This window comes from Numenius arquata, chromosome 11 (genome assembly GCF_964106895.1).
Source record: "Numenius arquata chromosome 11, bNumArq3.hap1.1, whole genome shotgun sequence".
NCBI classification, from domain to species: Eukaryota; Metazoa; Chordata; class Aves; order Charadriiformes; family Scolopacidae; genus Numenius; species Numenius arquata.
In genome coordinates this window covers 3,353,449-3,365,655 of record NC_133586.1, presented here as the reverse complement: position 1 = coordinate 3,365,655, position 12,207 = coordinate 3,353,449, and the positions used below count along the sequence as shown (strand labels likewise).

The following is a 12,207-nucleotide window of genomic DNA, read 5'->3' as shown; positions in this document are numbered from 1 at the left end:
GAGGCGGGATCTGATCAATGCCTATAAATACTTAAAGGGTGGGTGTCAAGAGGATGGGGCCAGTTTTTTTTCAGTGGTGCCCAGTGACAGGACAAGAGGTAACAGGCGCAAACTTGAACATAGGAAGTTCCATCAAAACATGAGGAGGAACTTCTTCACTTTGAGGGTGGCAGAGCCCTGGAAGAGGCTGCTCCAGAGAGGTGGTGGAGTCTCCATCTCTGGAGACATTCAAAACGTGCCCAGACACGTTCCTGTGTGACCTGCTCTGGGTGGACCTGCTTTGGCAAGGGGGTTGGACTAGATGATCTCCAGAGGTCCCTTCCAACCCCATATCATTCTGTGACTCTGTGATCTATAGGGCACAATTATATATATATATATATATATATTTATATATATATAACATGCTGAGGTGGACCAAAAATGGGCAAATATTCCTAGGAAGGCCATGCGTGTCTCAACCCCCCAGGTTTCTGCATTGGAATATCAAAGAGTAAACTACTACAAAGTAGTCGAATTTGTTGTGCCATAAATTGTTAGTTTATGTATATTTTAATTGCAAATCAGTGCTATAATTAGCATGTGCATTTCTTGGGCTGAGGCAAGGCAATGTGCTTTAACAGTGAGCGTTATTAATGGACTGTAAAAGGCAATGGGGAATTGGATTATAATGTTCTTGTTTTGCAAGCTGTATGGTGAATAAATAAATTTGTTCTGGCAGCAGAATTAACTGGAATAAATGCTTCTAGCTCCATCCACCAAGAAGAGGAGTTGTTGTAAATGAACTTATTCTCAGCTTTGAGTTAGAAAACCTGATTACTAGGTCATTATTTCTGGCAATTAGGTATCAGAGAAAGAAGAGGTTTTCTTTGAAATATTTAATGAGTAATGTAGTAATCATAGACTCATTTGCTGGAAGTGTGATGAGATTTTTTTTGTGTGTGTGCTTAGGGTTCACTGTGCGATGAAAACCTGTGTTTATCAAGTCTACTGCTAAAATCTAGACTTTTCCTAGAATTCCCTGGTCTCTTCCTGAGGTTTATCCCATGCCCAGTCACTAACCAGAGGACATTCCTTTGGTCTTTTTAGTTTTGGGTAGTTTTAGGTTGGTTGGTACCAACAGCAAATGTGAAGGACTTGGACAGGAGCGGGAGAGTGTTGCCCTGTTGAGGTTGCACGACTGCCTTGCATATACCTATGTGTGTGTTTTCAACCAAACCCCCCAAAATGCCCTTCTTCGAGATTAGAAAAGCCGAATCTGAGAGATACAGAGGTATTACGCACCAGCATTAAAGCCAAAGCACTTTGCAAAGGGCCTAACTGTCGGAATTCTGACCACAGAAAACTCAATTCTTTGTGAGAACTCGGTGTGGACGGTCTATTTTACAAATAGACAGTATTGAGTGCAAGTCACGTGGAGGCCTCGGTGAAGTCTGTATGAAATTAACTGTGCTACAAATATTCACAGACGTAAAACACACCTCTCCAGTTTGGCTGCTGTTTTATTCCATTTCAAACAAGTGTTTCAGGAAACCGGTGGCGCGTTACTGCTCGTTAGTCCATTTGTTCATAAAGGGAGGCTGAAAACAACTCAATACAGGCAAAAATGTTGAACCAGATCCCCAACCCCAGGCAGCGCCAACCCCAAAAATCCTGTCAGGTGGCAGCACAAGTGGAACCCTTCAGCCTCTCTCTTTTTAGTGCAAAAAATACAAGTGGAAGGCAGTTTGACAGGAATAATCCTTATTCAGTATTGATATCATGGCTGAGAACAAAAGCCTTGCAGATGTTTCGGGGGGGGAGGGGAAACATACTTAACGTCTTAAAACCATTTAACGTCTTTCATTTTGGCTATTGTTTTATTTCTTGTTGTTCTCTTACAATCATTATGCTCCAATATAAAAATTCCTGGCCAAAGTTAGTTTTAAAAGTGATCCCATCTGCATTCATACATGCTAAACGTTCGCTACATTCAGCTTCTGAAAACAAACTGGTAAGAGTCCCTACAGGTTGCTTTGCCTGACATACAGAAAAACCCTCCTTCCCAACTTGTGCAAATATCACCATCTCAGTTTGACATAAAACAGTTACACGTGTTTCCCCGCTTCATTTTCATTAAATAACTTTTTCCCATGGACCCTTAACAATTGATTCATGCTTAAGCTGCACCATTGTGATCCTTTTCAGCTCCTCATGAATCACAGGAGCACAGAAATAAGAATAAATGGAAAGATGCCACGAGAATTATATAGCGGAGGCAGAACTGGAAAGCTCCAGGCACCTTTACTTCCAGAGCTCTGGAAGAGACACAGTGCATCGCAGAATGGCTATTATTAAGGCACGTGGTGAAAATAAGTTTATCATCTTGGGCGATTCATCTCCTCGAGTCAAACATTCTGTGCCAGTAGTAGACGACGGTTGGCGATTTGCTGGCCCCTATCACTATTAGCAGCAGTAGGTACAGCAGCATCATTAGGGCAAAACGGTGCGTGTAAAACCAGGAAGATTGCCTGGAAGGCCTGAAAAGGGAAAAGGGCATGAATTCTCCCAGAGATGCAGGAATACATTGGCAAAGAGTATCTTAGGTTTTGTTATTTTAAATGGTTAAGCTGATGCAATACAATCAGAAAGTTGTTCTGCGATCCCTGTAACTGACAAAGCCTGATTCCCTAACTCTTTTCCCTAAATCTTGTGCACAATCCTGTCCTTTCTCCGCATGCTCATGCCTTTCTCCACCGTTTGGAGTGGTAACTGCTTGGCCTGCACCCACAAGTTGATGAGCTGGGTGAACGCTGCCACTTAGGATAGTAAGGGCAGAGTTAAAACCACCCGAGATTTAAAAGCTGCACTCATCAGTTTCACTCGTTTCCTGCCACAAACAGATTATTGGAGCTCTCAAAGATATTAAGCGCTTACAGGTCGTGTGAAAAAGCAAATTTAGCTGAGGCTGGGAGCGTCAAAGAGTGAGACAGAGGCAAAGTGTAAGCCTTATTTCCACAGGAAAACAGGCTAAACCCAAATTCAGGCAGTGCAGCACATCTTGCTTGTTTTCTGTTGTTTTTCAAAAATGAGATGTGTGTTATGTGGTGGTTATAGCGTGCTCGTCGCTCCAGACAACCGAACTCTTACCTCCTATGCTGTTTCTGTGAATATACTAGCAAGTATTTAACTCGTAAAAGCTGATTGTTTGTGACAACGAAGTATTTCTGTGGTACGTCACCCCCTTCGCTGTTTTTCACTCTTGCTCTTTTTCTGTCTATTTCTTCTGAATCTGAATGGGAAGAGAAAAGAAGGGGTCTTTGGGGGAACAGAAAAGGATGCACAACTTCAAGTGAGTGTAAAAAACCAAACAAACAACCCGCACACAAATGCACCCACAAGAGTGGGAATGAGATAATCAAAGACCTAGTCTTGGAATTCCCCCGAATCCCTTAGCATCCAAGAATAGACTGAAAAGTTTGCTTGAGGCTATACCACTCCTAGTCATCCTTGGTATGGATGGCATTACGGCCCAGCCCAGGGTGATAAGGGGGCAGGTCTCCCACACGGTGCTTGAGGAGCTGCTAATATTAACAGGGAAAGAAAAACAGCAAGCAGGAAGCAGTCAAAGGAGGATGATCTGAGCAACGGCTTCCTAGACATCTAATAAAGCTCATTATCGATACATTTGCGATGTTTCCGTTCATCCATCACAGGTGAAACAATCAGATATTATGGAACAGGATTTTATCATACTACTGAAACTAGGAAAAACAAATAATGCCACCAAAATATTTTCTACCCCTTAAATAGACCATTTTAGGAGAAGTTTCACAGGCAATGAGGCTGTTGCGCATTTGTTGAGGAGTCGATCGGAAAAGGAGTCAGCAGTTTCTGTTGAAGGGTATCCAGACTCCATATACTGCACTGTTTATATGGTGTGCACAAAATCCATGTGTGCACAAAGAGAAGGCTCAGGGGAGACCTTATAGCCCCTTCCAGTACCTAAAGGGGGCCTACAGGGAAGACGGGGAGGAACTCTTTTTCAGGGAGTGGAGCAATAGGATGAGGGGTAATGGTTTTAAACTGAAAGAGGGGAGATTTAGATTAGATATTATGAAGAAATTCTTTACTGTGAGGATGGTGAGACACTGGAACAGGTTGCCCAGAGAAGCTGTGGATGCCCCATCCCTGGAAGTGTTCAAGGCCAGGCTGGATGGGGCTTTGAGCAACCTGGTCTGGTGGGAGGTGTCCCTGCCCATGGCAGGGGGGGTTGGTACTTGATGATCTTTAAGGTCTCTTCTAAACCAAGCCACTCTACGATTCTATGATAATATGAGAAGTTCTAAGAGATGAACTACACAGAGTTATTATTCAATGGACTCACCTTTCTTTTTCACCTGACACTTTACATCTGGGTGGTCAATGATCTCGCAAACAGCTACACAGCTAAGGATAGAGCCCAGTGCGCTTCGCTGCCAGCCAAGACTATGGGGGCTGTAAAGGAGAGCCAGGCTCAGGTCACTGGTAAGGTAGGTACCTTCACCAAACAGAGACGTCTGAAACGGAGCAGAAATACATCCTAAAATCCTCTAGCGCAAACTACAAACAACATACAAGTGTTCTTTACTTTCAGACTGGCAGTTCTGTTTCTGAAGGTAACTTAAAAAAAAACAAAAACAAAAAGGCTTTTCTGACCTGTGCTGGGCCTGGTCCATGCACTGTTTTTTCTCCTGGCACAACTTCCTTGGGGTGGGGCAGCTGCCCCTTCCCATCCCTCAAATTAGCTGCTTGGCACAGCCCCTGGTGTGGACAGATTCATGCTTTCCCGGATTTGGATTTAGTTTGCCAGCCTAAGTATTTTATATCAACATGACTGCACTGCTATTAGAGGCATTTCACTGGTTTATTGAGACTGCCATCATTCAAATAAATAATCCAACCTCCACAAACAAGACAAGGCTTTACTTGCATTTAAATCCATGCCTCACTAGAAAAGAGGGAAGTACTTTTCAATTGCGAATTCCTTTCAAATATAACTGTTTTGATAACTTCGAATCAGAGGATTTGGCACCCTGGCTAAAACTATTAATCCAATAAGTCCACTCTACCTGATAAGCCATTACTCATAAAGAGCGTGGGAGAAAAACATGGTCCAGGCTGACTGGAAGGTTAAGCAGCTGTTGTGTCAAAGCTGTTTCACAAATGACACAAGAAGACCCGAGTCCCAACTGCCTTTCTGTTGAAATCAGAAGAGATGCAAATCCTACAGGATGTCTTCCTTAGCCAGGCCATTTTAAAGAAGGCTCTATTTGCAAGCAGTACCTAAAATTTAGTTGATTTTTATGCCTGGCCTCAAGTTTAAGAGACAATTTCTATGTTGCCTGGGTCACTATCCTCCTCCTCTGTGCACTGGCACTTTACAGCTGCAGGCTGTCAGACAGGCCAGTATTTTCAGAGGAATTACACCTCCTTACAAAGAAGCAAAGGGTAGCTGTAATTAGTCACACTGGAGAAAAGGGTTTCACGCTACTTCCAGTTTTTACCCTCGGGCTGCCTAGAAAATGCAACACAACCATCCACAAAAGCCTACACTGAAGTGAAAACAGCAGTATAAGATCATCGGCACATTTCATAACCCTAAAGGAATTTGAACCTATTTTTAAGAAGTGTCACTAGCTGCAAATGACCATCAGAAGATGGTGCCAACACCAGGAGCCTCACCCTGTTCAAATGGCAGTGCAGGCCGTTGTGCAGTATGGAATGGAAGTTCTCGAGGCGGCTCCCATGGAAAGCATAGATGAGGTCCCGCTCTCCCTTGGTCTCAGCAAACTTGGTATTCATTTGATCGGAGTACACAATCTCAAAGAGGTAGTCCGGAGCAGGAACAGCAGCCCCAGACATCCCCGTGAGTTCTTGGATCTTCTCATACTTAAAAACAGGAAGGAATGTAAGTGTTGGTTGCTGGAGGTGGATTACTCACTGGAAATTTTGCTTACTGTCCCTTAGTCTTTCACATTGCTTTAAGTATTTTGATTAAGCTTTTTGTGTTAGAATTCAACACTGTCGCAATTCAGAAGGATTAAGTGTACAGTGAGAATTCTGACAGTTTCTTGCTAGCAAAGCTAAATCCTAATTCTTCTTTCCGGGGAAAAAAAACCCAACCAACAAACTTGAATTGTGATTATGAATTAATTGATGATGTAAGGACAATATCACAATTCTACCATGCTGCTTTGGCTACTAAGACGATATATTCATCAGCTGATCGTGGAAGAGGAAAAAATGTGAAAACAGAAGTGGTTTTCATCTTGCTACTAATCTCTACCGCTATTTTGATCCCTGTTATAGAAGTTCCTCAGTGGGTCTCAACCTTTCCATTTTTGGGGTAGAAGTACAAAATCATCTTTCTCAGTGAGAAGCAGGACCTGGTTCCAGTACACCCGAGTTGGACTATCATGGTCTGCAACATGCAGGTATGTGCTACATTAATGGGAGTAACCAATCACAATCACTGCCCATCATCAACTAGTGACAGTGATAACTATTTCTTCCAAGTGAAATTTGGAAGACTGCTTCTTCTATATTTCACCCTAATAGGTTGTAAACTGAAAAGCGGCTCCTGCAAATTTTATTTAAAAAATCCTCTCTTTATACACTGAGAAAAGTACATTCACCTTGAACTGTCAAGCTCTCACAATAGCCAACTAAATTCTGGCAGGAGGAAATACTCTCTGAAGTGCAAGGTTGTCTTAAAGGACAAATTCTAATGAAGACTCAGAATTCAAAACTTACCTCCTGTTTCTTAGTACTTTGTATCATGAAGACCTTCGATGATAAAATCCAACTGAACAAATCCCAGGTCCTTTTCTCTGTGTTTGGAACAGACTCCAGAAGTTCTTTCAGGCTCGGTAGCGCATTGGTGTCTGCAAGCTAACGAGACAGGCATTTAGTACAAGCTCCTTCTTTTCATTATGATTAAACAGAGACCTCTAGTGAAAACAAAACAATATTTCACCCTAATAGGTTGTAAACTGAAAAGCAGTTTCTGCTCTGAGATACAAACATTTGTATCCAGTTTGTGGGAAAGTTTGTCACTTGTCCTCAAAACAAATAGCAGGCAAGTTACAAAATATTTATATTTACCAACAATATCTGTAAGGTGCACACAAGAATAATCAAACAAGCTCCTGAAAGAAAACAAGCCGTGACAATGCAGCATCTGCAGTGGGATAAACACAGGGGCTGTTTATATAAACCCTTCAGAATTGATTTGGATTTTGTGTAGGGCAAGTATCTTTGTATCTTTGGGGTCTTTGTATCTCACTACCGCATTCGAAGGTTTCCAAGGGTGGGTTTATTGGTTCAGAATCCCAAACGGTACTTTAAAACTTGGATTCCCTGCCTGGATTAACAGTTTACCCTGCTTTATTCCCAACCTTGAGGCGCCGCTGCTCTCACCTCCAGGGCCCCCTCGCCGGCTTCTCCCCCAGAGCTTCTTCCCCCAGCCACGCCACCCCGGGGCTTCCCCCCTCCAACCAGCCCTTCACAAGGCAGTTTTCTCCCTCCGAGGGGCAGAACACCGTACTCCCCCTTCGGATACACCCTCCCAGGCCGGGGCCGCTGGCACTCACCAGCCCCTCGAAGTCCTTGCTGTCGCCGCCGGCGTAGCGGCCCGGGAAGGGCCTCAGCGCCGAGTCGCGCTTGTAGCTCTGCAGCGCGGCGGCGAAGAGGCTGCACCGCAGGTCGGCGGCCAACGGGTCCCTCCCCGCCGCTTCCCTGACGCGGGCGATCGCCTCGCCGGGGCCGGGGCCGGGCGGTGGCATGCCCGGCGGGGGGCTTGCCGTGCGGCGGGCGCTCCCAAGGAGGCGACAGCTCCCGCCCGGGCCGCCGGTCGCCCCCTTCCGCCTCGCCGCCGGGGCCGCGGCCTGGCCCCGCCGCTCCGCCCCGCCGCCGGGCGGCCGCCTCCGCCCGCCCCGCGCCGCTCCGGCGCCTCGGTCCGCCCTCCCCGCGCCGCCCCGGGGCTCTCCTGACCCCAACGGCCGCGCCGCAAGGGCCGCGGCTGTGCCCGTTAGCCGGGGACGGGGAGGAGGGAGACCTGAGGGAATGGCGCCTTCCCCTCGGGTAGAGGCCCGGAGAGGGGTACAGAGTGAGGAAATGGTGCCTTCTCAGGTGGAGACTGGGAGAGGGTATGGGGAAATGGCGCCTTCCCTTCAGGTAGAGACCGGGAGAAGGGTACAGGGAAATGGCGCCTTCCCCTCGTGTAGAGACTGGGAGAAGGGTACAGGGAAATGGCGCCTTCCCCTCATGTAGAGACTGGGAGAGGGTATGGGGAAATGGCACCTTCCCTTCAGGTAGAGACCAGGAGGGGGGCACAGAGGGGACATGACGCCCTGCCCTCAGCAGGAGACTGGACAGGACTGTGGCCCGAGGGCAGGGAGAACATGGTGGGGGAGCCCAGGCGGAGGCTGGTGGGGATGGCGGCAGCGTGCTGGGGTGTGAGTGGCACCTCAGCCCTGTCTGATGGCTTGTGCCCTGTCCCCTCCATGGCATCGGGAGGGTCCCAAGCCCTCATCCCCAGCTGTGTCCCTGCTGGGGCACCACAAATGCAGAGTCCCAGCTTGGGCTTTGCTTTCATGCGAAACAGCAATGCTGATTAGCCCGAACGGCTAAGACAGGGAGACAGCTTTTTGTGTAAAATCTGGTGTTATGTAGCTCTGATTTTAACCGACTGTGATAGTAACTCAAAAGCACATAGATGCCGTTACTCCTCAGCAGTTGCCTTTATCATCCAAGCTTGTAGCCTCGAAGGATGAATCCAGGTTTGCCTGAGTCATCTCCCGTGGGCTGGTTTTGCAGAATTAAGGGAGAGGAATTTTACTTTTTAATTGAACCTCTTACCAGTGGTTTCGCTGGGTTGGTCGCTTCTGGATACCCATTATTGGGCTCTCATCCTGCAACTGTGTCTCCGAAGACTGTCTTGCTCCTTTTCTGAGCTGTAGTTTGCAGCCTTACTCATAAGGAACAGGAACGCCAGCTGTATTAAATACCGTCTAAGGGCAAACTGGTATCAAAGCAAATGAAATGTGAACTTCATTCCTAAGTGCAGAGCTCACACTCTTACCCCCTTGAACGGAGTAGAAAGAGCTTTCATAATTTTGGGTAGAACTGAATAGATCATAGACTGTCCACAGCTAGATTAAATTGAACATGGTTTCACAAAGACGTATATAAATTGAATTGAGTTGTAGGTTTGTTTGCTTGCTTTTTACTGTTTTATCAAAAATGCATCTTTCAATAACAGCTGCATGAAGGAGCCTGCAATATGAAGCCATCAATTCTAGGACAGCACTAATACTTGCTTGTGTCTGACATATTTAATGGCAACGTGTAGATAAAATGATTTTTAAGGTACCCTTGGTTTAGGTTACCCTATTTACTAGATATCTATACATGTTTTTATCTTTAAAACGTTATCCAGCCTGTGAGGTCCATGCTATATTTTCCTTCTTGAGATATTGTTGATGGATTATTATTGTGCAGGTTGTGGATGAAACCTTGAAATCCAGATTTTTGTCTGCTCTTTGCAGAACTTCTCCCGCCAATAGAGGTTTGTCAGGGTGTCACCACCAGCCTGTTTCCAGTTCCCCACTGTATTTTGTGCAGTTAGCTTTCCCAGACCGGGTAGCAGCACGGATGGGTGATTTTTAAGAAGAGCCCTGGCACCACACCAAGCTTTTTCTCAGGAGTTACGTAAATTGCCTGGACTTGAAATGCAGCCGGAGAGATTCCTTTCCATATTTCTATATCCATGAGAGGATGTATTTGACTTTATCTGATGTGGTGCCTTATTCTGCTGTAAATATCTGGTATCTCTGACAGGCTGTTAGCGACATCATTCAGTGATTCAGCTTGGGATGTGTTTATTATCTTGCATTATATTAAATTGTTCTGTGCGAGATCCCTTTGAAAATCAGTCGCTGGCTGTCTAATTGGCTGATTTCATTCACTAATAAATCATTAGATGTAGTAATTTTCTTCTCGGCGCCTGTTACAGAACAATATTAGAAAATGGTAGAGATTTCCACCTTTGGGTGGAATTTTACATTGATATTTTGGACTCTTGAATTGGTGTAATTCCAGGGAGTGATGAAATTGGAGGGGAGAGCTGGAGGAACAAGGGTTTCCTTGGAACCGCGTCACTTCTGGAGATGCTGGGCCCACCCTCCCACCACTCTTCTATTCCCATAAGAGAGTCTCTCAAAGTGAAGTGAAGGCCTTTTGTGGACTTGTCCTGGCATGAAGACATTAACCCAAAATAGATCTGAAACATCACCGGCATCATAACAGTTAATGGAGATTCTGAGAGCATTGATCCAAAACTGATGCCTTCCTTTGGGATTTCAAATGGATGGCGCTTCCATTACGGCGAGCTCAGCTGAGTTAGGCAGTGGCAGATATTGATGAGATAACAAGTTTGCTGTATCGATGCTGGCCGAGAGTGCTGTCTGGTCAAACTCATCTAGCACCGGACTAAAACCCTGTTTTACAAAGTGTCCCCTAAGCCAGAGATGAAGTCCTGAAAGCTTTTGGTGCCGGTGTGTGCTGGTGATGCTGACCATCAACATGCTGTAGACTCAGGCCTGCAAAATGTGTGAGGATAAGCCAGGATAAAGTCATCGTTCATTTGGAGGGGAAGCACAACTCCCCCCTGCTCTTAGCTACGGCAGATAAGGTCTTCCAGCCTGTTCCTGATGGAAGGCCCAAACCCAGAAGATCTCATCTCATCCCTCTCCTGACACCGTGTTGGCAAGGCTTTGGAGTCAGAGGAAATACATAACAGCTGCTGGTTTAGCTTGCGCATTGCTGCTTTTTAATTAAGTGCTGCAAGTATGTGCCGTGGGCTGGAGGCTGAGATGCAGAAGTGTCTTTCCAGGCCTCTTAATAACAACCTGATGAGCAGCCTTTGAGCAATATGACATTGACCTCAGCGTCTCTTAGTGGCTGCATCCCACCTCTCCAAGCTAGGTCAGGCCCTGTTCGCCCCTGCTTGGAGTCCTTCTCTCCTTCCATACCTACGGGCAGCCAAGACTGGCTGGGGGCACATCCAAACTCTCTTTTTTTTTTTTTTTTTTTTTGAGGAGTGCCCTTCAAACATATTTCCCTTTTCCAATTTTATTTTCCTAGATAGAAGAGCTATACTCGGTGAGTTGCTGTAATTCAGTGCAAAGATGGTTTTGTAAAAGATTCTGAAAGGGTCGGTGCCAGTGGCGGAGTTTGAATTCCGTAGCTCTACGGCTTCTTGTGAAATGGAAGATCTGATTATTTAACATAGACTGTAATAAAAATAGTTTCTGGTGTTGGTGGATGCATTTCAGCAGAGAAATGTGGCTTAAATATCTTCATTTAATTCCAGTGTGTTTAAAATTGATCTCATGGACCGGAAAAGAGATTTTTTTTTCCCCTTAACTAGGGTCTGTGAAGGAAATTAATATCGGGAAGGGAAAATAGAAATACAATACTACACTCAGTGAAACAAATGCTTATGACCGAGGGGTTCGTTACTTGCTAGCACCACTGGAAAAGCCAGCTGTATAAGGTATGTTTTATTATAGAATTAACCTTGACCTAGGGTTCAAAGAGAAAGGTTAGTTTGAAATAAATCAGTAGTATGGTCAGGTCACTTCAAAGAGTCTAAAGCTGAGCTTGAAGATTACATGCTGTTTATGTGTATCCAGTTGGAATAGAACATATGGTAAAGATAATAGAAGTAAACTATTTATCTCTTCTCCCCGCTCCCCCCCTTAGGATTTAACGCCTTTTTGTCCTTTACGTATATATGCTGCAGGGGATGTTTTTGTCCTGAGAGATTTATTGAAAACAGAAATGTGGAATAAACCAACCTTCTTAAGTCAGCTGGGTAAAATAGTCCTGCCTTTAACATTTTCCAATTACTCAGACAAAAGTAAGAACTGTTTTGGAAATAGTCATATGAATGCGATGAATCATGTTTCTCTGTCACTTGTCTCGGTGAATTCATATAGTCATAAGAAAATAAAAACGAAATGTGCTCGGCTCTGAATTATTGTAGTTCTGATCTAAAAGCAAGACCACATTTAATAGTTACATGTGAGGTACATGGATTTAAGAGCCTCCCAAATACCAGATAATTCATGCGACATCCCAGCAAAACGGGCACGAGTATCCCAGCTGACGTGGGATACAATT

At 45.1% G+C, this 12,207-nt stretch overlaps 1 protein-coding gene across 1 annotated transcript; it reads right to left on the bottom strand.

The window, feature by feature from the left end:
* Positions 1–1,485: 1,485 nt before the first annotated feature.
* PARP16 (poly(ADP-ribose) polymerase family member 16) lies at positions 1,486–7,924 on the bottom strand. Its single transcript, XM_074155960.1, has 6 exons — positions 7,614–7,924; positions 6,775–6,912; positions 5,704–5,910; positions 4,367–4,538; positions 3,130–3,271; positions 1,486–2,519 (listed from the first exon to the last, which is right to left on the bottom strand). The coding sequence occupies exons 1-6, from the start codon at positions 7,803–7,805 to the stop codon at positions 2,375–2,377; spliced, it is 996 nt and encodes a 331-aa protein (XP_074012061.1). The 5' UTR covers positions 7,806–7,924; the 3' UTR covers positions 1,486–2,374.
* Positions 7,925–12,207: the final 4,283 nt, after the last annotated feature.

Excerpts from the sequence above, each read along its gene's own strand:
- PARP16 (XM_074155960.1), bottom strand. The coding sequence starts at position 7,805 with ATGCCACCGCCCGGCCCCGGCCCCGGCGAGGCGATCGCCCGCGTCAGG. Across the intron at positions 6,913-7,613 it reads GCAAGGACTTCGAGGGGCTG|CTTGCAGACACCAATGCGCT; the intron begins GTGAGTGCCAGC and ends CTGTCTCGTTAG. Across the intron at positions 3,272-4,366 it reads GTGTCAGGTGAAAAAGAAAG|ATTCAGAAGAAATAGACAGA; the intron begins GTGAGTCCATTG and ends CTTCCCATTCAG.